This window comes from Sturnira hondurensis, unplaced genomic scaffold (assembly GCF_014824575.4).
Source record: "Sturnira hondurensis isolate 20B ecotype Veracruz unplaced genomic scaffold, ASM1482457v3 Scaffold0023759, whole genome shotgun sequence".
In the NCBI taxonomy this organism is placed as follows: domain Eukaryota; kingdom Metazoa; phylum Chordata; class Mammalia; order Chiroptera; family Phyllostomidae; genus Sturnira; species Sturnira hondurensis.
Genome location: NW_028096390.1, coordinates 99,748 through 125,471, shown reverse-complemented (window position 1 = coordinate 125,471; position 25,724 = coordinate 99,748). Strand labels below are relative to the sequence as shown.

General features: G+C 35.5%; 1 protein-coding gene across 1 annotated transcript in view; it reads left to right on the top strand.

Moving 5' to 3' along the window:
• PPP1R3A (protein phosphatase 1 regulatory subunit 3A) overlaps nt 1-18,387 on the top strand; it is a 94,917-nt gene extending 76,530 nt beyond the window's left edge. The window contains exons 2-4 of the mRNA XM_037037867.1: nt 13,538-13,596; nt 13,692-13,816; nt 15,671-18,387. Of these exons, the coding sequence (XP_036893762.1) occupies nt 13,538-13,596; nt 13,692-13,816; nt 15,671-18,034 (2,548 nt within the window). The 3' untranslated portion in view covers nt 18,035-18,387. The remainder of the gene's footprint in view (nt 1-13,537; nt 13,597-13,691; nt 13,817-15,670) is intronic.
• Nucleotides 18,388-25,724: the final 7,337 nt, after the last annotated feature.

Below are 25,724 nucleotides of genomic sequence, written 5' to 3'. Positions count from 1 at the left end.
ATAATTTCTTTCCTTCAATAGAAGTCACCCTTTTTCCTTCACTCTTGTTTACCCTACTGAATTCTCAATCTTAGGTTTTGTGAGTTGTGTCTTTAAATTCTCAAACTAGAAGCCTCTGCCTCATCCTTTATTTTTCTCTACTCATACATGTTGCTTAGAATGTAGTAAAGTCTGCTGTACTCATATAAAACTAATACAATGTAGAACTAGGTTTGGGGCCCAAAGATCCAAATAAAGAGGAGGAATGACCTCCCAACTCTCTAGGAAAGGGTGGGTCTAAAGGGTGGATCTAAATGGCCAAGTCCAGTGGGCTTGTGTTCTAAGGTACATTTTTGTGTACATCAGGAGTTTTCAATTCTGGCCCCACATCAAAATCATCTTAGGAGATTCCCAGTACCACCATTCTTCATTCCCTCTCCCAATCTTCATGTGCATGTATTTTAATTTAGAATTCATAGAGATAGGATCTGGTGTTTCTGATATGAAAGGTAACTTTGGGAATTATTGTTATATTTAAAAGCTATGGTATTCATGAGAGAAGGGAGGCCAAGGTAGTAGGGCCCCTGAACAACTGAGATACTTATAGTTCCTTTATGAGCTTAATTTTTAGTTTCCTAGAAATTCCTCTCAGTAGAATGCCTAAATCTAGCAAAGCAGATTGATTGGTTACCATTTCCAGGTTGGTTAAGAACTACTGAAAATAGTATGGACCCAGGTGGACAGAATATGACTGAACTCATATTTTATTTTTCCCCAGTGAGGTGGTAGAATGAAAGCCACCTAGGCATAACTTGCTGGTCCACCATTCAGGAATATATACCAGATATTAAAGAAGAAGGTACTTTTCATGGCCATTTGAGAGGTGAATCACACAGCCTATAAGACGAAAAAAACAGACTTCAGATTAATTGAAGATATTCCTCATTTATAGTGCAGGAGCCCCAGTTAAACACCTGACTTAATTTTTCCTTGCTAAGATCTTGGAAGGGAAAATACCAGATTTCTTTTTTAAGGTTTTATTTATTTATTTAGTTGTTCAAGTATAGTTGTCTCCATCCCCACCCCTATCCCCTCACCCTAGCCATTCCAAGTCTCCACACTTCATTCTACCCTCCTTTAGCTTTGTCCACATGACCTTTATACAAATTCTTTAAAGACTCTTTCCCCTTTCCACCCATTATCCCCTTCCACCTCCCCTCTGGTTGTTGTTAGTTTGTTCTTAATTTCAATGTCTCTGGTTATATTTTGCTTGCTTGTTTGTTTTGTTGATTAAGTTCTATTTATAGGCAAGATAATGTGGTATTTGTTGTTCATTGCATGGGTATTTCACTTAACATAATGCTCTCCAGCTTCATCCATGATGTCTCAAAGGTTAGGAGCTTCTTCTTTCTTTCTGCTGCATAATATTCCATTGTCCAGTTGTACCACAGTTTTTTGATCCACTCGTTTACTGATGGACACTTAGGTTTATTCCAGGTATTGTAAATTGTGCTGCTATTAACATTGGGGTGCATAGTCCTTTGGAATTGTTGTTTCAGAAGTCTTAGGGTATAATCCCAGCAGTGGAATTGGTGAGTCAAAAGGGAGCTCTATTTTTAGTTTTTTGAGGAAATCCCATGTTTTTCTTCACAGTGGCTGCACCTGTCTGCATTTCCACCAACAGTGTACTTGGGTTGCCTTTTCTCCACAACCATTACAGCACTTGTTTGTTGATTTATTTATGATGGTCATTCTGACTGGTGTGAAATGAATCTCATTGTGGTTTTAATTTGCATCTCTCTGAGGACTTGTAATGATGAGAATCCTTTCATATGTTTCTGGGCCCTCTGTATCTCCTAAAGCTCATGAATGCAACCACTTTCAAGCTGAAGGAGGCATTTAAAAAGTCTGTTTATGAGAAATTGATCAACAAATAATCTTGATGCTACATTAATAGATGTAACTCAAATTTTATTTCTTTTCCTTTTTCTCATTGCTGTTACCTTTAATCTTCACCATTTTGTGCCTGAAATATTGCTGGAACCTTATAACTAGACTTCCTGCTGTATTGTGGCTCATTCCATCCAGGTTCTCTAGAGGTATCTCCAGAGATTAATCCCTAAGTGTAAATCTAAACATGTCTCTCTATCATTTAACTATCTCTCCCCTACCACCACATCCCCACACTGATTAAATAGTGTATGGAAATTCAGCCTTACTTTGTGTGGCATGCAAAGACTTTTAAACCTGGCTGAATCAAACCCTAGTTCTGTTCATTTGAATTTTTTTCCTGATACACTGTCTGAATGCTGAACATTTCATTGATTTTAGATGTGTATCTTTCTTTGGAGCCTTCTTTCCCTTAACTCTTTGTCCATTTGTTATTCCCTTTGACTGAAATTATCTTACCATTTTGTTCCTACTGGGGAACTTTTACTTTCTCTAAAATTTAACTCAGAATGTTGAACTCTGTGAAAAATTCTATGATTTCCCCCAACAAAGTCTTCCCTCAATTCTGTCCTTTCTTTCTTCCTAAGAGAATATCTATCAAATAACATTATTTATTATAATATTTATCATTTATTATAGCAATTGATATTGATGATTTTATCATTACATTATAGCTTTCCTGAGGTAAGAAGCTATAGATTATTCATGTGTGATTCTCAGTACTTATACTAATTTATGGCACATACTAGGTAATCAAAATATCTATTAGAAGAATAAGTTACCCCTCTTATGATTAAATAATACCACATTGTATGATTTAATTTTTACTATAAATTAACTGTTTTTCCACAAAATATATACCTTTTTAGTTTTTCTTTTTTAAATATTTTATTTACTTATTTTTAGAGGGGAAGGGAAGGATAGAGGAAGAGAAACATCAATGTATGGTTGCTTCTTGTGCTTCCCCTGCTGGGAACTGGCCCCTGCTGGGAACTGGCCCCTGCTGGGAACTGGCCTGCAACCCAGGAATGTGCCCTGACTGGGAATCGAACCGCGATTGTCTGGTTCACAGGCCCACGCTCAACACACTGAGCTACACCAGCCAGGGCCCTCTTTTTGAGTTTTTCATTTAAAATTTATATTAGCTGTTAAAAATGTTGTTTAATTACTTGAACCCATAATTAAAAATATTGTCCTGATCTTTGTTTTTTTAATAAGCATTTATTTTTTAAAATAATTTTTTGTATTTAATTCCTCTTCAAGTACAGCTTTCTGTCTTATATTCCCAGCCCTACCACCCCCAGTCATCCCCACCCCTTCCCATCTCTGCCCCCCATCTTAGTTATTGTCCATGTGTCCTTCATACTTATTCATGTGAGTCCATCCCCTTTTCCCCTGTGATATTCTCCCCTCTACCCTCTGGACCCTGTCAGCACGTTCTGTATTTCAATGTCTTTGGTTACATTTTGCTTGCTTGTTTGTTTTGTTGTATAGATTCCTGTTAAAGGTGATATCATATGGTATTTGTCTTTCACTGCCTGGCTTATTTCGCTCAGCATAATGCTTTCCAGTTACATCCATGATGTTGCACAGGGTAGGAGCTCCTTCTTCCTTTCTGCAGCATAGAATTCGATTGTGTAAATGTACCATAGTTTTTTGATCCAGTCATCGACTGATGGGCATTTAGGTTGCTTCCAAATCTTGGCTATTGTAAATTGTGCTGCTATGAACATCGGGGTGCATAGGTTCTTTTGGATTGGTGTTTCAGGGTTCTTAGGATATACTCCTAGCAGTGGAATTGCTGGGTCAAAAGGCACGTCCATTTTTAGTTTTCTTAGAAAATTCCACACTGTTTTCCATAGTGGCTGTACCAGTCTGCAATCCCACCAACAGTGAACTAGGGTCCCCTTTTCCCCACAACCTCTCCAGCACTTGTTTGTTTCTTTATGATAGCCATTCTGACTGGTGTAAAGTGGTATCTCATTGTGGTTTTAATTTGCATCTCTCTGATAGCTAGTGATATCGAACATCTCTTCATGTGTCCCTGGATCCTCTGTATGTCCTTCTTGGAGAAATGTCTGTTCAAGTCCTCTGCCCATTTTTTAACCGGTTTGCTTGTCTTCTTTGAGTGGAGTTGAGTGAGTTCTTTGTATATTTTGGAGATTAAATCTTTGTCTGAGGTATCATTGGCGAATATGTTTTCCCATAGTTGCTTCTCTTGTTATCTTGATACTGGTTTCCTTAGCCATGCAGAAGCTTTTAATTTTGATGAGATCCCATTTGTTTATTCTTTCCTTTATATTCCTTGCTCTAGGGGATGTATCAGTAAAAATCTTGCTGCGTGGAATATCTGAGATTTTCTTGCCAATGCTCTCCTCTAGGGCTTTAATGGTTTCACAGCTTATATTTAAGTCTTTTATCCACCTTGAATTTATTTTGGTGTGTGGTGTAAGTTGGTGCTTAAGTTTCATTTTTTTGCAGGTAGCTGTCCAGTTTGCCCAACACCATTTGTTGAAAAGGCTGTCTTTACTCCATTTTATGTTATTGCCCCATTTGTCGAATATTAGTTGACTGTAGAGATTTGGGTTTATTTCTGGGCTCTCTGTTCTATTCCATTGGTCTATGTGCCTGTTTTTATGCCAGTACCAGGCTGTTTTGATTACAGTGGCCTTGTAATACAGTTTGATATCAGATATGGTAATCCCTCCTACTTTGTTCTTCTTTCTCAAAATTGCAGCTGCTATTGGGGGTCTTTTATGGTTCCATATAAATTGTTGAAGTGTTTGTTCTATGTCTGTGAAATATGCCACTGGTACATTAATAGGTATTGCATTGAATCTGTAAATTGCTGTGGGTAGTATGGATATTTTGATGATGTTAATTCTTCCAATCCATGAACACGGTATATGTTTCCATTTATTTGTGTCTTCCTTGATTTCTTTCTTCAGTGTTGTTTAGTTTTCTGCATACAGGTCTTTTACCTCCTTGGTTAGGTTTATTCCCAGATATTTTATTTTTCTTTTTGCTATATCAAATGGGATTTTTTTCTTGATTTCTGCTTCTGCTGATTCATTGTTAGTATACAGAAATGCCTTTGATTTCTGGATATTGACTTTGTATCCCGCTGTTTTGCCAAATTCATTTATTAGTTCCAGCAGTTTTTTGGTAGAGTCTATAGGATTTTCCATGTACACTATCATGTCATCTGCAAACAGTGACAGTTTTGTTTCCTCCTTTCCGATTTGGATGCCTTTTATTTCCTTTTCTTGTCTGATTGCTGTGGCTAGAACTTCCAATACTATATTAAATAGAAGTGGTGAAAGTGGACAACCTTGTCTTGTTCCTGATCTTAGTGGAAAAGCTTTTAGTTTTTGCCCATTGAGTATGATGTTGGCTGTAGGTCTTTCATATATGGCCTTTATTATATTGAGGAATGCTCCCTCTATTCCCACTTTGCTGAGTACCTTTATCATAAATGGGTGTTGTACCTTATCAAAAGCTTTTTCCGCATCTATTGATATGACCATGTGGTTTTTGTCCTTGCTTTTGTTTATGTGGTGTATTACATTTACTGATTTGCGGATATTGAACCATCCTTGCATCCCTGGGATGAATCCCACTTGGTCGTGGTGTATGATCTTTTTGATGTATTGTTGGATGCGATTTGCCAATATTTTGTTGAGGATTTTAGCATCTATGTTCATCAGTGATATTGGTCTGTAATTTTCTTTCTTTGTTGTGTCTCTATCTGGCTTTGGGATTAGGGTGATGCTGGCTTCATAGAAAGAGTTGGGGAGTTTTCCCTCCTTTTGGATTTTTTGGAATAGTCTGTGAAGAATAGGGGTTAGCTCTTCCTTAAAAGCTTTGTAGAATTCTCCTGTGAAACCATCTGGTCCGGGGCTTTTGTGTGATGGGAGTTTTTTGATTACTGCTTCAATTTCATTTGCTGTTATTGGTCTGTTCAGGCTTTCTACTTCTTCTTCATTGAGTTTTGGAAGATTATATTTTTCTAGAAATTTGTCCATTTCACCTAGGTTTTCAAATTTCTTGGCATACAGTTCTGCATAGTAATTTCTTACAATCCCTTCTATTTCTGTGGTATCAGTTGTAATCTCTCCTCTTTCATTTCTGATTGTGTTTATTTGGGTCCTCTCTCTTCTTTTCTTGATGAGCCTACTTAAAGGTTTGTCTATTTTGTTTATCTTTTCAAAAAACCAACTCCTGGATTCATTGATCCTTAGAATTGTGCTTTTAGTCTCTATGTCATTTAATTCTGCTCTGATCTTGGTTATTTCCTTCCTTGTACTTGCTCTGGGCTGTCTTTGTTGTTGTTCCTCGAGTTCTTGGAGGCGTCGGGTTAGGTTGTTTGTTTGAAATGTTTCTATCTTCTTTAGGTAGGCCTGTATTGCTATGAACTTCCCTCTCAGGACTGCCTTCACTGTGTCCCATAGTTTTTGGGTTGTTGTGAGTTCATTTTCATTTGTTTCCAGAAGCTTTCTGATTTCTTCCCTAATTTCAATGTTGACCCATTCGTTGTTTAATAGCATACCATTCAGTCTCCATGATTTTGGGTGATTTGGGTTTTTTCATTGGGGTTGGTTTCCAATTTCAGTCCCTTGTGATCAGAGAAAATGCTTGGTATGATTTCTATTTTCTTGAATTTATTGAGACTCGTTTTTGTACTATCATGTGATCTACCTTTGAAAATGTTCCATGTGCATTTGAAAAGAAAGTGTATTTAGCTTCTTTGGGATGGAGGGCTGTATATATATCAATTAGGTCCATTTTGTTTAGGGTGTCATTTAATGCTGCAATGTCTTTGTTGATATTTTGTTTGGAAGATTTGTCCATTTTAGACAGTGGGATGTTAAAATCCCCTACTATAATTGTGTTGCTGTCAATTTCTTTCTTGAGGTCCTCCAGAATTTTCTTTATATATTTGGGAGCTCCTATGATGGGTGCATATATATTTACCATGCTAATGTCTTCTTGGTGGATTCTTCCCTTGAGTATTATGAAGTGACCTTCTGGGTCTCTCTTTATGGCCCTTCTTTTGAAGTCTATTTTTTCTGATATGAGTATTGCTACCCCGGCTTTTTTTCTTGTCCATTTGCTTGAAAAATTTGTTTGCACCCTTTCACTTTTAGTCTGTGGTGGTCTTTTGACCTGAGGTGGGTCTCTTGTAGGCAGCATATGTGTGGGTTGTGCTTTCTTATCCATTCAGCTATTCTGTGTCTTTTAATTGGTGCATTTAATCCATTTACATTTAAGGTTATTATTGAAAGGTACTTATTCATTGCCATTTGTGTACCTGTGTTCCTCTCTATCTCTCTCTTTTCCTTCCTTTCCTAAAGCAGCCCTTTTAGTAATTTGTGTAGAGCTGGTTTGGTGGAGGCGTATTCTTTTAGACTTCTTTTGTCTTGGAAGCTCTTTATTTGGCCTTCTATCTTGATTGAGAGCCTTGCTGGGTACAATAGCCCTGGTTGTAGGCCTCTGTTTCTCATTACTTAGAATATTTCTTGCCATTCTCTTCTTGCTTGGAATGTTTCCATTGAGAAGTCAGTAGCCAGCCTTATTGGGACCCCCTTGTATGTCACTTCTTTTTTCTCCCTTGCTGCCTTTAGGATTTTCTCTTTGTCTTGGAGGTTTGCCATTTTAATGATGATGTGTCTTGCAGTAGGCCTCTTTGGGTTCCACCCGATTGGGACTCTCTGCGATTCCTGAATCAGTGTGACTTTCTCTCTCCTCAACTTAGGAAAATTTTCCGTTATTACTCTTTCAAGGAGTTTTTCTATCCCTTGTTCTTCTTCCTCTCCTTCTGGTATTCCTATTATTCGGATATTATTACATTCCATGTTGTCTTGCATTCCTATTATTCAGATATTATTACATTTCATGTTGTCTTGCATTTCTCTTAAATTGTCCTCATTTTTTTCTGATTCTCTTTTCCACTATTTGGTCTGTCTGGGAGATTCTTTCTATCCTGCCTTCTATCTCACTTCTATCTCACTTCTATCCGCCATATCGATTCTATTCTTCATACCTTCTACTGTGTTCTTCAGTTCAGAAATTGTATTCTTCATTTCCTCTTGGCCTTTACTAAGGGTTTCCATTTCCTTTTTCATGTTGGTGTAGTTTGCAGAGAGTTCACTGTAGCTCCCCTGTAGTTTCTGGTAGCTCGTTGTAAGCTCTTTGACTTTCCTGATAACCAGTGCTTTGAATTCAATATCTGATAGTTGGCTTGCCTCTATTTCATCTAACATTCTTTCTGAGACTTCCTCCTTTTCTTTCATTTGTGGATTGTTTCTTTGTCTTCCCATTGTTTGTGTTGCTTTTTTTGCTGGCTTCAGCTTCTTAAAGTGATCTGTTCTGGGTTCCTGAGTTTATGGTGTGAACTTCTGTGGTAAGATGCCTGTGAGTTTCAGTGGTGCAGTCACCTGCAGGTATCTTGCTGTTCTCCACTTCCACGTACTCCTCTTGTTGGTTTCTAGCTGGTCAAACCTTTTCTTCTGGTCTCCCTAGCTGCAGCAGCCTGAGGGGCTATTAGTGTGGCCTTTCTCTCCTCTCAGTGAACTTAGCTGGTCTCGCCAGTGCCCTCCCAAGATCCAGAATGGCGCCACTCTCCTGGGCCAGCTGAGAGCAGGTTTGTCCCCAGGCTTCCCAGCTCTGTCCTGGCGTGAGGGCACGCACTCCCAGACAGGCTTTCCTGGTCTCACAGGCTTTGGCTTGGACCTTTCCCAGTGCTGTGGCTGCACACACTGGGCAACTCACAATTCTTCCAAGCCGGTAACCACAGCCTGACTCCCGGTGCTTTTCAGTCTGAGCCCAGCTGTGTAGGGATGGAGCTGGTGACTGGCGCTCTTCCAGGGGCCCTGCCAGCAGTCCGAAGCTCCCGAGGCTGTGTGAGCGCCCGCTGCCCACTGGAGTCCCCTGCTATCGGGAATGCGCACCACCGGGAATGCAGGGGACTACCAGACCTCCAAGCTGGTAACCACAGCAGACTCCGGATGCTTCTCAGTCTGTGCCCGGCTGGGTAGGGATGGATCTGGCGATTGGCGCTCCCCCAGGGGCCCTGTGAGTCACGCGTAGCTCCCCGAGGCTGTGTCAGTGCCAGTTGGAGTCCCCGGCTGGAGTCCCCCAGTATCGGGAATGCGCACCCCGGGGAATTCGAGCCACCAGGAATGCACGCCACCGGGAATGCATGGGACTCCCAGACCTCCAAGTTGGTAATCACGCCAGACTCCCGGTACTTCTCAGCCTGCGCCCCGCTGGGTAGGGAGGGAGCTGGTGACTGGTGCTCTTCCCAGGGCACTGCCAGTATCCTGAAGCTCCTCGAGACTGTGGGAGCGCCGGCTCAGGCTACCGGGAATGCCTGGGCCCCTCAGTTCCCCAAACTGGCAACCACAGCCTGACTCCATGGGTTATCAGAGCTCTCTGGTTTGCTTCCCAATGTCCACTCCTCTCTCTGCCACTCTAGTCAAACTGATCTCTCCTGGTGTTTTCCAATCTGCACCCTGCTGGTTAGAGAGGATGCCGGTGACTAGTTCTCTCATAGGGTTGTCGTTGTTGCCCTCCCTCGGCTCTCAGAGATCAAGGCGGCCCTGCCAGGGCCCTGGCGCTGCCCCTCAAAGGGCCCACAGCCTCTGTGCTGTTCCCTCCTACCTTGCTGATCTGAGGTCCGTCTCCTCTCCTCAACCTCTGGTCATTCAGTGTCCACTATACTTTCTGGGGTCCTGCCGTCCCATATGCTGGGTCCCTGTTGGGTGTTTGCTGTGCTCCTCTGCAGAGCAGCCTGGTTTTTCTCCGGCGAGTGAAGGGAAGCGAAATCCTTTGTCCTACTCCGACGCCATCTTCCTCCCTCATCTTGTCCTGAACTTTGAAAGGAGTAATACTTGAAGCTTTATGAGATGTACAAAATATGCATAGTTTAATTTATTGGGCAGAACTATTTCTGAAATTAAATTTTAATGAGGAAGGGAGAAGAGAACAATATTAGATAACATGACAAGAGGTAGAGAGAAGGGAAGTGAAAAAAGGATACTGTGTATTTATTCAAGAGAATTTATTATGCCACAATTATGTGCAGGCCATGTGTTAGCCACTGGGAATAGAGATAAGTAAGAAATTCAAAAATAACTCAGGAAACATAAAGGGGAGCATAGAAACATTTAATATTACATTTCATTTATATCACAATTGTATGTAAATCCAGGCCTTATCATCAAACATCAAATTTGTCTTTTGCCTGAAATTTTCTAAATTTGTTTAATCGTACCCTTTAGATGTAATTGGTTATATGATGGCTATTTTGAATTTCAGAGAGGGATTTTATTTATAGATATCCCCCAGTGCTGGACAGAGAGAAACCCATTTGTTTCAGTTAATTAACTGAAATGAGGATTTAACTAGTCAGATATTATAAACAATGTAATGAGCACCAACAAAACTATCACTCAAAACAGTAATTGACTCTAAACATTGCCTTCCATAATTTCTATTACCTAACTTGTCCCACCTGATGAAAGCCATATCTTTAAAATCAAGCTTTCTTGTTTATGTAACTTTTTATTATAGTCTATGTATTCCTTGACATACATTTAAATTATTTTAGTTTTTTTTTAGTTTAATAAAAAAGAACATCCTCTGATGTAATATTTTGGAACTGTTCATTTAACATTGTTTTGGTAAAATTTATTCATATTGTTGTAGGTCTCTGTGGTTTACATATTTTTTTGTGATATGAGATGGTTTTGCATTTAATCACGATGGGCATTTGGTTTGGTTCAAGTTTATGTACTCAATAGCAATTTTGATCAATTACTAGTAAGTGGTACAAGGGTTCCTTAGGGTCTTGATTTGTATTTCTCTGTTTTTTAATAATTGTGACCATCTATTTATGTACTTATAGCAAAGTGTATTTTGTCTTCTGTGAAATGTCTCACACACTCCCCTGATTCTATTGAAATCTCTGTGCTTTTTTATTGATTTGTTAGAGTTCTTTATCATATTTTAGTAGTTATTTGTGATGATTTTGTGTAACACAAGCATATTTTTCCAGTTTGTAATTTATATTAATTTCATTATAAAGATGTCTTTTAATGGGCACATTTTAAATATTGGTAAAGGTACACTGACCATCTTTTTTACAGTCCCTGTTTTTTTCTTATTAAAGAAAACATTTCCTACTTTTAGATCTGACAGATACTTATATGTACTTTCTACTAATAATATCAATTTTTTTTACGTTTAAGGTCTTAATCAATCTGAAGTTCATTTGTGAATATATTTTGTACTAATTTCATCTTTCCTAATAAGAGTTACCACATTTCTGTCTCCATTTACCAAAAAGTTCCTTATATCCCTGCTGTTTGACATGCTATGTTTGTCATATACCAAAGTTTAATATCACTAGATGTGTTAGTAAGTTTTTCAATTCTCATCTGTCTCTGTGCCAACGTCACTGTCTTAATTTTTTCTTCATAAGAATTGTTAAAGTCAGGTACAGCAGGTTCCTCTTTCATGCTATGTCTCAGAAATATTCCAGATATCTTTAGCTTTTTACACATTTTTATAATCATATTGCTAATATTGTGAAAAACTGAACTGGAATTGTGATTAAAATGTAGTAGATTAATTTGAGAGAGAATTAGTGTCTTCACAATACCTTCTTTATACCTATGAATATGGTGTATTTTTAATTTTTCTAGTTTTGATACAATTTTATTCTTTTTTGAGTCTTACTACATATCTTCTATTAATTTTATAGACACTTGATATATTTAAACTTCACCTGTTTCAACTTCTCTTATTTATGTTTATCACTGAATTTACTATTTCCCTCTATATTTCTGTATTTACATGTTTTTACAAGATACAAATATAATAATACATTGTTTGTTAACTAATTATTTGTCTCCAAAATGAGTTAAAAGCAGGTTTCTTTTCTTTTGAAACAATCTATTTTTAATAATTATTTTATTGTTCAAGTACAGTTGTCTGCCTTTAACCTCCCCACCTCACCCCACAACCCCATCTATACCCACCTCCCTCCCCTGATTCCATGTCCTCCCTTGGTTTTTGTCCATGTGTACTTTATAGTTGTTCCTGAAAACCCTTTCCTTTTTCCCCCCCATTATCCTCTCTACCTCCCTTCTAGCTACTGTCAGATTGTTCTTAATTTCAATGTCTCTGGTTATATTTTGCTTGCTTGTTTGCTTTCTTGATTAGATTCCACTTAAAGGTGAAATCATATGGTATTTGTCTTTCACTGCCTGGCTTATTTCACTCAGCATAATGCTCTGCAGTCCCCTCCATGCTGCTGCAAAGGGTAGGAGCTTCTTCCTTCTTTCTGCTGTGTAGTATTCCACTGTGACACAATCTTTTTTTAATTGAGGTATTTCAGAGAACTGAATTTAAAGAAAGCAATAGCATTTTGGTTAGGTGAAAGCAAAAGGCTTTAAATGGCTATTTTCCCTCTACAAATGAATTTTCTGCATTGTTATGGAAATGAAGAGGAAGCTGGAACAGTTAAGTGATGTTTAGTGCTTTATATATTTTTAAGCCCATAAATATTATGTACATGGAGAATGAAAAATGTGACAGCTTGCAAATGTCACAAAAAATGGAACTTAACATAATTATTGTTCTCATTAAACAATATAGATTTATGGATTAAACCAGTATCAATTATGCAAGTACTATATTTTTTCTAGTGAAAATTTTTATGTAGAAATATTATTTTCATCCATAAACCCAGTGAAAGGTACTAAATATTCTGGGTTAACTTAAAATTAAGCATAATGAGTATAATGAATACTAAATTATCTTAGTATGAAATAATTTGCAATTATTTCAGAACTTGTTGAAATAAGATTAGGCTTCCTGGGATTTGAATCACATTGTCCACTGAAAAATAAACTCTATTACACAAATTTATCAGCCATTGCCAACTCCCTAAATTTCTTTTATTGCATATTCAGCCGAAATAGAACAAGAAAATCTGATGGATTGATTTGTATTATAACTATACACAAAGTGTGTTTCTTTACTAAAATTTTTGTTTTTTGGCTGGGTGTCACAGGCAAATCTAAATATAAGGATTCAACAAATACACCTATAAACAGATTACATAAACAGATTACTTGAAACAGATTTCTTTCTCAATCAGTATTCAGAATACAATTGCAAAGGAATTATAACTTGAAAATATATGGATTCCTATGAGCAATCTGAAGTCTTGGTTTTAAAATTGGCTTGTGGAAATACACATGTAAATTATTTTAACTGAATATAAATTTAGCTTCCTTTCAGTTTTTAGTAGGTTTTAGTACCTTTTTTTCTAGAGAGATAGAGCTAATGTTATATCAGTCCAACTGAATTTTAATTAAGATAGACCACAAAAAACTTCATAATTGGGATATTAGAAAACAATTATCATGACCACAAACGAACTGTCAGTTCATGAAACTTTATCATTTGAATGAAGACAAAAATGTTCTCACTTGCAAATATTATATTCATGAATGATGAAATAATTCCCCATGTATAAAAGTCTTTAGAAGATACAATCCCAGAAAAAATGTATAACATTTTGTTTTAAATTTAACAGTAAAGAAGAATCATCAGTAACTACATATAAGAATAACTTTGAGAATTCAAAGATTACAGGTAATCTTACTTAATTTTTAAACAAAATCTGTAGCTTTTGTTAAAGTCTACAATTATAACAATCTTACATAGATACAATTATATTAACTTTTCAGATACCTATATCCCAACAATTGTTTGTTCTCATGAGGAGAAGGAGGACTTGGAAATTGGCAATCAAAACATAAAAGATGTAAACAGGGAACATGATGAACTTAATGAAAAAGAATTCAAGCTGATGGTAAGTGTTCTGTTTGCCACAGTATTAGAGAAGTTGAATCATTTTATGCTTCAAAGAGGCTAGAATGCTGGCCTCCCAGTGGCTTCAACTAATCTAATTTGCAAACGTGAACGTACAGCCTATTCTGTTCTAGCTTGATCAACAAGGCATTTTGATTTCAGTATGTTGCTTCTGCTCTCTGCAGTAATAAATTAACACTTATTCTTTACCTTTTTACCAGAAGCTCTGAATAATAGTTTGTAGGAGTTACAGAAGTGGTAGCACTATTCTAATGTACATTTCTAATCTCTGTGACAAGTGTACACTTACTCTAAATTTATCTGTAACAGTAGAGAAATGAGCTAGATGATTGTTAAGGCTCTGTTCAGCACTACAAACATTACATTTAGCAACATTTTGTTTTACTTTCATCTTTGTGAGAATCTCAAAGTTCTATATCACTGGAAAGTATTACATTTCAAAATGAGAAATTATTCAGTGGTATATTTTGAAAACAGGAACCAACCACAGTACTATACAATTCAGTATTGAATTTGTTATAAATTTCACACTTGGTGAACAAGCAATCTATTTGGAATTTGGAAGGGGTGGTTTACATATTTTTATTAAAAAGGAAAAAAATAAGAATAAATGAATCACATAATTTATCCTTTACTGTGCATTTGATTAGAGCACTTGTCATTAGAATACATAGATTTGTAAATATCTAAGATTAGAATAATATTTACCTCGTCAAGTGTCAGGCCTGAAACAGAAAAGAAATATAGGTCATCTTTTTAACACATATTTTCCTTTTTCTATACTGATAGGGGAGCTGCATCACTTAAGTGGGCAATATACTTTGTTCTAACTTTAAGAAACTACAAAGTTGTCACCATTATGAGAATTCTTACCAGCAGAAAGTTAACATAGCCATTTTTTCAAACCACAGAATATAATGAAAGAGAACTGAAAAATTACATACTTCACCAATATACCTCATTAAAATGCAGGCTCAAATATAAGTTTATTTAGAAGTTACTGAGATTGTATGTCCAATAAATGAACAGGGAGCTGTAATTTAGAAGCTAATTTGCTCCATGATGACATTAATGCATAAAACAATGAAGCTTTATAATAGATGGAAATACAACCAAATTTGTAGAACCCACAGGCATAGACTTACAGGACAGCTGTGCAGTTGACAAGTAACATGAGCCTTATGTGAGAAGAAGGGGAAAATGTAAGATTTGCATATAATTATTGAGATCATGCAAACGTCAGTTATCAGGAGAAAAAAATATACAGGCATCTCACTGTTAAATCCTGACAGTTGGCATCACTGAAGAGCTCAAATACATTTGAGTACCCGTTGGCAGAGGGTCATTAAAACAGAATTTGCAGAGACATTAACTCCCTCACTTTTCTTTGAGTGACATTTTGCTATTAATAGTTTGCAGAGGCTTTGCAGAAAACATATTAATAAAAGAAGCTGTAATAAGGGCACCTACAGCAAGTGTGAGTGCAGAAAGCTACTCTTTAATTGATTAGCCCGGTGCAATCAATGTTTATATTCTAAGTGGTGAGAAAGTGCAATGACAAGCAAGAACAGTTGAATAATATAATGTGTTATTTGTAAGCTGGGAAGGAAAATTATTAATTTTGGTCTCTTTCTTATTACTCTCACTCCCAAGTCATAGCCTACAAGTGCCCCCCCCCCCAAACATCTAGCTTCTACAATTTGTACTAAATCCACAACTGAAATGAGTCAAGGAAATCTACCAAATAATTAGTAGTCAAGTTAATAAAACCTATCTAATTCATTTTGTATATTTAAAATCATTTAGTCATTATTTCTTTTTTTTATTTCTTAAGGTAAGTCAACACTTAACCAGAAGCCCTGCTTCTAAAGATGAAAAGAATACATTTTCAACAGATACAGTCAATTTTCCAAATAAAGCTGAAGGGTTCGAGAACGAGCATATTTATGATGAAATATACACAGACTTCCTTAAAAAGACTTTGTCATCGAGTTCATCACCAGGAAGCAACTTAAAGAGAGATTTTTACCACGATGAAATTTTTTTCTCAGGAAATGATTGTAGTCATCAACCTTCAGAAAAAATTACTTCAGATATGAGAAAAATCAATCTGCCATTGAGAAATATTAGCAGTGATGAATTAGTGAAATCACAAATCAGTATCAAAGAAGTATTAGATGATAAGGCTAATCCCGATAAAAAAAGAGGCAAAGTGCAAATATCTTGTTCCTCTTCAGATCAACTAATGTCAGACAAACTTAATAAAAAACATGAAGTAGAAGCTATGAAAATTAAAGTAAAAGATTGGGAATGTTTAAGAAGAGATTTACCTTCAGATTTCCATTTGGAAGAATCCATAGAAAAAGCATGTTCCACAAAAGATCATGGAACATGTATAAATGAGAAGGAGAAGCATTTAGGTATTGATGAAAAACAAAGCGAAAATCTTCAGTCAGTATTACACAACAAAGAGAAGAAGATGAGCCACTCCAAAATGAATGCGAAAAGAATTGGAGCTAGTAGCAGAGAACTAACTGTTCTTCCGAGTGAAGATAATACAACTTCTGACCAGGCAATCTGGACAGATTTGTTTCAATCACCAACAGGAAATCTAAGTTGGGAAGAAGCTGTGGTAACAACCCCAGAGTGTGATCCCTTGCCTAGTAAAGGCACTACTTTAGGAGAGATGCCTGGTCAAGTTTGTTCAAAAAATAGAAGTGTTTTGAGGAATTATCATCTTTACCAAGCTGAAGAAGAAACTTCATATTGGGCTAATACTGAAGATCAGAATAAGAAAAAACAACATAAACAAATACAGAATGTTTTGGAAGGTCAGGAAAAAGCAACAAAGAGTAAGACAAATACAATAGAGCAGATCAAAGAACAAGCAGATTGTGAAGACATGTGGGGGAAAAGAGATAATACAGAGAGTTTGAATGCTACTCCTACAGAATTGTTTACCTGCCAAAAAATAGTGAGCTGTGGACTGTCTTCTCTAGCTAGTCATGATATCAACGAGAAAGTGGGAGCAGGTACAGCTTATATAATTAAGACATCAGAAAGTGCTCTAGAAAACATGTCTGCTACAGAAAAAGCAATAATTGCTAAGATACCTCAAAAGACAGCACAAAGTTACAGGCCCATTGAGGTAAAGGAAACAATGTTTGATCCACATGAAGGAAGAAAAGATAATTCACATCATACCATTTGTCAAGGAGATAAAGTAGGTGTAATCTATGACAATGATTTTGAAAAAATAACATGTTTGGATATTTGCAATGTACATGTAGATGAAGTGGAAAGTGAAGAAATGATACCTATATACGATCCTCCAAAGAAATGTGGCATTGGAAATATAACATCTGCAGAAGAATCCTTACAGGTCATTAGTGGCAATCAAAGAGCAGATTTAAAACTGAATTTTCATTTGGGACTGTTACCAACAAACAAAAAAGTATTTCCAAAAAATACAGGTCATCAACAGGTCCAAGAATTATCAAAGGAAATGGATGTAGCTGCCATTATTAATCCTGCTTTAAACTCAGACCCTGATAGACTGTTGGAGAATGGCTCTCACATTTCCAATCACCATGCTAAAACTTCAGTGTCATCTTATGAACAGGCAGTTACTATAGAGAATACAGTTACTACCATGACTCTCCAATCTATTCCTTCTAAATCAGAATATAATTGTAATCCATCAGGTATGATCCAAGGTATTGAAAAACAGCTGCATTCTTGGGATATATCTGAAGAAGTTTCCAAAAGTTCAGGCATAATGACAGTTAGTAGAAATGAAAAATCTATAGGTCAGATTTCCCAACAAGAAGAATGTAATGTGAAAACATATTTAAGGCCTATGGCTTCAATCACTGAAGATATGGGAAACATAGAAGATGCAAGGCATAAAAATGAAGGATTATTAAACTCTGGACAATCTCTGTGTTTTTCAAGTGACAAGGAATCTAAGAGTTCTGGTTCTGCTGATCTCCATGCCCAAGAATGTCAAGCTCAAAGCAGTGGATCTCTTCTTTTGAAATACATCAACTCAAACATATCTCATTTCCTTTTGTTTTTGGTATTTCTTGTAACGATCTACCAGTATGACTTAATGATCAGCTTGGCGTTCTACCTTTTTTTATTGTATTGCCTATCTTGGGAAGGAGGGAGACAAAAAAAGTCTGTCAGAAAAAAGTAACTTCAGGAGGACTATTATTTTTCTTCAAAGACAAGCTATTTAGCCCCAAATATTTGATTGGTGAAAAAGACTATTTATTGTTCAAAGAACCAGTACAAGTTTTTCTCTTAAAGGATGATGTAAAAATAATGCATATGACATTTGCTCATTCAATAAGTAATTATTCTATATAGGACCATTATGTTTGGATCATTAAATGCCTATATGAATATGAGATCTGAAGCACATGAAGTTGAAATTAGGTACAACTGTTGCTTCTTAGCAGGCTATGAAGTTGCAGGGCTTCATGTCTCTTCACTACTTAAAGTTCCATTTCTTGCATTCATTTCTTTTATAGTAAAGCTTCGTTTTTTCCTGAGTAGTTTTTCCTCTATGGTTTTTAAAAAATAGCTAATATTAACCATAAAATTTGCATTTACTACCGTATGATTTATCAGCACATTTTGATAAATTAAATCTTTCAACTTCAATTTAATAATTTTATGAACAACATACATGTACATTAAAATATATAAACTTAAATTGAAGAAGTGCATTACTTGCTTGAATTGAATAATACTTTATACACACACATACTTTTCACCTCTTTTATGCCTACAAAGTCAGGGCATTTATAAGTCAAATATGACAAAGACCTGAAACAATTGGTAAATGATCTTTCAATTCTATAAAATTTTGTTGATGGTCTATCTTTAAGCATTTTTTCTCTGCTATAAAGGGAGGCTATGTAACATAGTTGAGCAATTTCAATGTTAACTATTATTCAGAGTTGAAAAATTTAAAGAACTACAAACATTGTTTTAAATAATAACAATTTAAAAATAGTTCCAAATGAACTATTCTACTCAGTAGTATTTTTGTCCCCACACAAATTTTTAATCTTTTCTCACTATAAGACAATGAGTTGTTCCTCAAGGTGTATTTAGATAACAACTAATTATTAGTGATATTTATTATATAACTATCAGGTTGCTAGGTGATAAGTCAAATTTTAAACTAGTCATATAAGTAGATATGGAAATCTACTGAAGGAGAAATGAATATCAAATGTAGCACTAATTTTGACTGTTGTTCTTATTTATAGCTAACTGTGAAATAATCGAACTAGTAATTTTAGTCACATGAGGATAATGCAAAGATTTTTATACAATTGATTTTACTGAATGACTACTATAATATCAAGTCCGACAAAATTAAATGTTTGAATTTAACCATTTAGTTAAACAAATACAGACATCTTGAAGTAGAACTTAGGAAAAATATTTTATTGAGAAAGCATATTTTTAGTAAATGTAAATGGAATACTATAAGTCATACCTACAATGTTATCTCTAAAATTGCTGTTCTGTTAACTTTGTTGACAGATACAAATTACAGTGATGTTAAGTTAGCATTTCTTCAGTTCTTAATAGGTTGGATTTTTCTTTCTACCTTTAAGATTTTCACTCAAAATACCATATGTTATTAATGCAAAGAATACTACATTACTTTATGAACCAGTGCGTGGACTGTAATTATTCCCTTATTCAAAAAAGAATGCAAATTCTTTTATCTCTTTTATTTGACTTTTGGTAACATTAACTTACTAAACATTCTCATGCATGTTAGTAATATGACAACCCAAGGATTTAAATACTCACTGTGTGTTTCTCTCCCTGCAATTAAACAATGTGATTTAAATGACTTTCTAAACATTACTTATGAAACATTTGATATAGTAATAAACTTATAAAACTATTGCTAGGTGGAGAAGTAGACTTTTGAAACATGACTTAGTCACATCACCACATTGAACAAGAAAAGTAGATCTCAGGAAGACCTGTCAAAGCCCAGTTAATAAAAAATTTGATTGTGAGTCATCATGGCAAGAATAATCTCTGTAAGCATAACTGCCTTTACTGTGTCTTCCAAGCATTGGTTAAGAGCCAATAAGTGGTATGTCATGAGAATAAGTTAAAAGCATTGCACATATGCTTCTTATAGTGGGTAAAAAATGTGATATACTAACAATTGCTTTTTATCTTGCTGGGTTTCTAACTATTAAAGAAAGAATTACAAAAATTAATTGGCAAGTCTAGCAATGTAGGTAGTAAAATCATCTTAAAAATTCACATTTATATAAGCCAAATATATTTTTTCACTGTAAGAAGACAAAGTCACTGAAGTGACATTCATCCCTCAACATTTAAGAAAGTTGAATTAACACAGTTGTGTTTCCCTGGTGAGCTGCAATATTTTGATAGTAAATTATTTCATAAAAATATATGTGTGTATATATGTATGTATACATATATACTCTGTTACAATTTTGTGAGAAGAACAGGAGTATGTTTTGTTTTTCATCTTAAATAGGTCTTCTAGTTAAATACACACATTCAGTTTGGGAAATGTATACACCAAATTTGGGGAAAAATACTTGATTTTTTCCTAATAGCATTTATGCTATGTTCTTAATAATTTATTTTAGTCATGAATATTATTTTATATCACCAGACTTGTCTTCTTTATTAGGCTCACATTTTGCATATAAATAAATCAAACTGAAAACAAAGCAAAACAAAAACTAACAGGAAAACTAATATAGATGCAGACAGGAGGGCTGTGTCATCTCTAGGGCAATTTCATCTATGTATTTCTCTTATCAAGATCTTTGAATTTCCTTTTAACTTTCATTGAGTGAATATAGAAATAAAACTACTCAATAAGGCTCATTTTTGGTTAGTAGTCCTGTCTTAGCAAGTTCTTATAGAATTGAAGAATAGAATCTACTTTAATTTTGAAGCAAGGTAGAAAAGAAATATGACAGGCCATGCTCTTCCAGCATTACTAGAGTTATATATGTATATGAAGAGAATAGCTACAAAAACTCCTTTCACTGATTACGTTAATTTTCTGTTTTCAGAAATCATTTATAATAATTTATAGCAACATAAAATCTCATTTTAATAAGAAATTTTGTCATTAATCAAATATGTTTCCATAGCTTTACCAAAACCTCTTTAAAACAACAAATTAAATTTTCACTAGATTTTCAGCCTAGGTTTGAATGATCATGTTTTATGAGAAATGTCATTATTGTTGTGTGTTAAAACCTTATTAAATAACTCTTCAAAAAGTTGAGCATATTTATTTTGTGTTATTTTTATATTTGTTAAATACATATATATTACCTTCATTTTTCAAATATAAAACTATATATTATGTGGAAATTCTCTGTCTTTTTCTAATATATCCAAATTTTTAAAGATATTTTATATGTTTTTAGGGAGAGGAGAAGGGAGAGAGAAACAGAGAGAGAGAGACATCAATGTGTGGCTGCCACTCACACGCCCCTCCTGGGGACCTGGCCTACAACCCAGGCATGTGCCCTGACTGGAATTCAAGACAATAACCCTTTGGTTCATAGGCTGACACTCAATCCACTGAGCCACACCAGCCAGGGCTGATATAGCCAATTTTTTAATATTCATGATATAGTAAAGAAGGGCAGGGGCAAATCAATAGTGGATTACAGAGGAATTATGTACATTTGCCTTAGATGATCCCAAGATCTGATTTTGCAACATATTTCAATGCCTAATTGAGTTACTGGTTTTGGTTGGAATTAGTGAATCTACATTGCACTTCACATCATCCTGCCTACACCATTCAGCTTTGTTTCTACTTCTCTCTGCATGAAGAAGTACTCTATCAGTCAGACCAATCAGTTTGTCCCTAGAACATGCTTATCTGTTTTATCTGTGACTGGTCACATCACTGCCCTAGAGGTCACTTTTATTTGTCTATACATCTTTCTGCCCATTCAACTCTGCACATTTTCTATGTACAGCTCAAGTCTGTACCCTTTTGACATCTCTAACTATTTCAGATGGTGGATCACTCTGTTTTCACATCTCTAGTGACATTTTTTTCTTCTCTTTTCTTTTTTCTTTCTTTCCTTTCTTCTTCTCTTCTTCTTCTTCTTCTTCTTCTTCTTCTTCTTCTTCTTCTTCTTCTTCTTCTTCTTCTTCTTCTTATGCACTGGGCATTTGACTAATTACCATAACTGGACTACCTGCTTGTTCAGGAAATAGACAAAGTTTTATTGTTTTTTCCTGTACTTCACAAAGCCTAGTATATTTTGTAGGAATCCTCAGTCAATACTTGTGGCTAGAATTGAATTGCAGTGCTGTCTCCTTCCTATCTTATTCCTGAAATGTGGACAGGATATTCTGAAGCCTGATTTTAAAATTCATAGACTTAATCAAAACAAAGCTAGAATGTTTTATTAAAATACCAAAGACAAGATAGAGTAAAAGAGCATGTAGAGATAAAACACATTCTACCGAGTAGTATGGTGCATTTGGGTTGTAGAAAGAGACAATCATTTCTCTCTATTCCTCTTAATAACTAAACTGATTTCTACATTTATTAGTTCTTCCTATCACAAAACATTTTCTGTTAATTTGATTTCATAGGAAATATGTACAGATTATACACTAAAAGAATAATAATTCATATCTTTGATCACTGGTTCATGTAATAATTAATAGAACAAAACATGTGTTCAGATAAAGTAGCTCAGTAGCTTAAAAATCAACAAACATCACAAGGTATAAAGTGTAAGAAACTCAATCTTCCCAGCTGCTGTCATGCCCTTTGAAAACAACTGACCTCTCAATTTCACACCTGTTCTGCAGGTCAAATTTTAAAGTAAGCAAGTAGAACTTGGAAAAATAGTCAGTATTTTTTAAAAGAAAATGTTTACTTGTTTAACATAACATTATATATATACAAAAATATGTACATAACTCACAGAGACATAAATATATATGTTCAGACATAGTATTCCAACATCTGACAACAGTAATGATAGTAGTCTATTAATACAATGTGTAGTGATGTATATAACATATAAGAGGTTTATCTCTTTCTTGAAGAAACTCATACTATACTATTTAGATATAAAATTAGAGTGATAATGCAAAGACATGGCTATTTTTAAGTCAGAGTCTAAAGTAAATCCATATATGGCCTGGAAATGTAGTAGCATGTCATAAAACACCTTATGACCGCCAGTAATTATTCTCTGAAAACTTGAATCAAAATGAGATACATGTCTGCTATATTGTAGAGTTCATCAGTATCTTGCATCCATTGACTTAGCTCTGGGTGGAAAGATTTAGAATTTTCTAAAGACATACTCTATGAAACATAATATTAAACAGCAGAGGAATAGTGCTTAAAAACCACTATAAAAAGCTATAAATTATCTTTGTAAACACTTAACCCATAATCTACTTTTAATAATTTTATACATGGATCAAACTAGAGATCTTTATGCTAAGTGAAATAAGGCAGGCAGTGAAAGACAAATACCATATGATCAAATCTATAAGTGGAACCTAATCAACAAAACAAGAGAGTGCAATATAACCAGATAAACTGAAATAGAGAACAAACTGACAGTAACCAGAGTGGAAGGAGGAGAGAGAGAGTGGAAAAAATAGTGAAAGGACCATCAGAGAACATGTATAAAGGACAAATGTAGCCCTAGCTGGTGTGTCTCAGTGGATTGAGTGTCAGCCTGTGAACCAAAAGATCACTGGCTTCATTCCTAGTCAGGGCAAATGCCTGAGTTGCCATCTGGGTTCCAGGTGGAGACATGCGAAAGGCAACCAAACGTTGATGTTTCTCTCCTTCTCTCAGTTCATTTCACTATGTTTATAAATAAATAAATAAATAAATAAATAAATAAATGATCTTTTTTTTAAAAAAGGACACATGGACAAAGCCAAAAGGGGTAGATTTGAGGGTATAGGTAGTGATGGATGGGGCGGGGGGGCATGGTGGGGTGAGAATGGAGACAACTGTACTTGAACAATAATAAAAAAAATTAAAAATAATCTCCTTACCAAAAAAACAAATGGAAATATTTTAAATGTATTTCCAGGCTGAAAGTTATATAGTAAAAGAAGTAAGAGATTATAAATGCCCTCTATATTTATTTCACAGTATTTAATATTTGTGGTCAGGCCTATAGATTTATTTATTTATTTATCCTTTTTATTAATTTATCAGGATGACACTGGTTAACAAAATTATACAGGTTTCAAGTACACAATTACACAACACATCATCTGCACACAGTATTATGTGTTTATTACTCTGAGTCAAGTCTCTGCTTATCACCACTTATCCTCCTGTACCCTGCTCCTCCTCCCACTTCTCTCTCTCCCCCTGACAATAAACAGTCTGTTGTTTGCATCCATTAGTTTTATTTCCCTTTCTTTTTTTCTCAATCTCTCAACCCCCTAGCCAATCTCCCATTCACAACACCTGTCAACCTGCTCCCTTTGTATGAGTGTCTCTGTTTCACTTGTTAATTCATTTTGCTCCACATATAAGTGAAGTTATATGGTACCTTTTTTGACTCTCTTATTTCAGTTAGCATAATGCTCTTGAGATTCAACATGTTATCACAGTGAGTAAGATTTCCGTCTTTTTATGGCCAAGTAGTATTTCATTGTGTAATTAAATCACAACTTTTTATCCCCACTCATCCATTGATAAACACTTGCAATATTTCCAAATCTTGGCTATTGTAAATAGTGCCACAATAAAGGTAGGGGTGCATATATTGTTTTGAATTAGTGCTTCAAGTTTCTTCAGATATATTCCTAGAAATGAAGTCACTGGGTCATAAGGTATAGGAGACCATTCTGCGTGGTGTGGGCCCAGATCCCACTCGAAAAGGCCAGTGGAAAGTGAGGTCTAATGCACAGAACTCTCACCCATGGATAGGTTATCCTTGGAGAATCAGGCCTACATTGTACCTAGACTGTTATGAGCCTTGCTTTTGCTAAAACTCCCTCATCCTGAATTAAAACAGAAAGTGCTTACTGTAACTTCCTAAAGTCTGTGCTAAACCTCCCCAGTATGGGGTGTAACTGGTTCAACCACTTTTCCCTTGAGTCTGCAACATCCTTCTCTTTGAAATAATTAAAAACATTCTTCCCTTTGTTTTCTGTAAAAAGGTGACCGCCTAAAGCGAACCTGTGCATAGTAAATGAGGACTATCTTCAATGTAGTGTGCCCAGAAAAGCAATAAAAACTTGTCAAGTCAAGGGTCTGTGTGCTCTACTCTTGAGAAAGTGGCTGAGGTGCTCGGTTGGAGGCACTCTCCCATTGAAAGAGTTCTTCCAAAGGACTTGGTAGTCCATGAGAATTTGTCCCATGCCCCAGCACAATGCTGTGGACACAGCTTGTCAGTGACCACCTCAATAAGGCATATTAGTTTTTATTTTTTTGAGGAAACTCCACACTATCTTATACAGTAGCTGCACCAGCCTGTGTTTTCACCAACAGTGAATAAGGGTTCTCTTTCATTACATCCTGATCAACCAATGCTTGTTGATTTATTGATAATAGTCATTCTTTCAAGTGTGAGAAGATATCTGACTGTAGTTTAAATTTTTAATTCTCGGATGATTAGTGACATTGAGCATCTTTTCATCTGCCTATTTTCCATCTTATGTCCTCTTTGGAGAATTGTCTATTCAGGTCCTTTAACCACTTTTATTATTTAGAATGTTGGATTTTTGGCATTTAGTTGGATAAGTTCTTTATTACCAGGTGAATAATTGGTACATATGTTCTCACATTCAGGTGATTATCTTTTCATTTTGTTGATAATTTCCTTTTCTGTGCA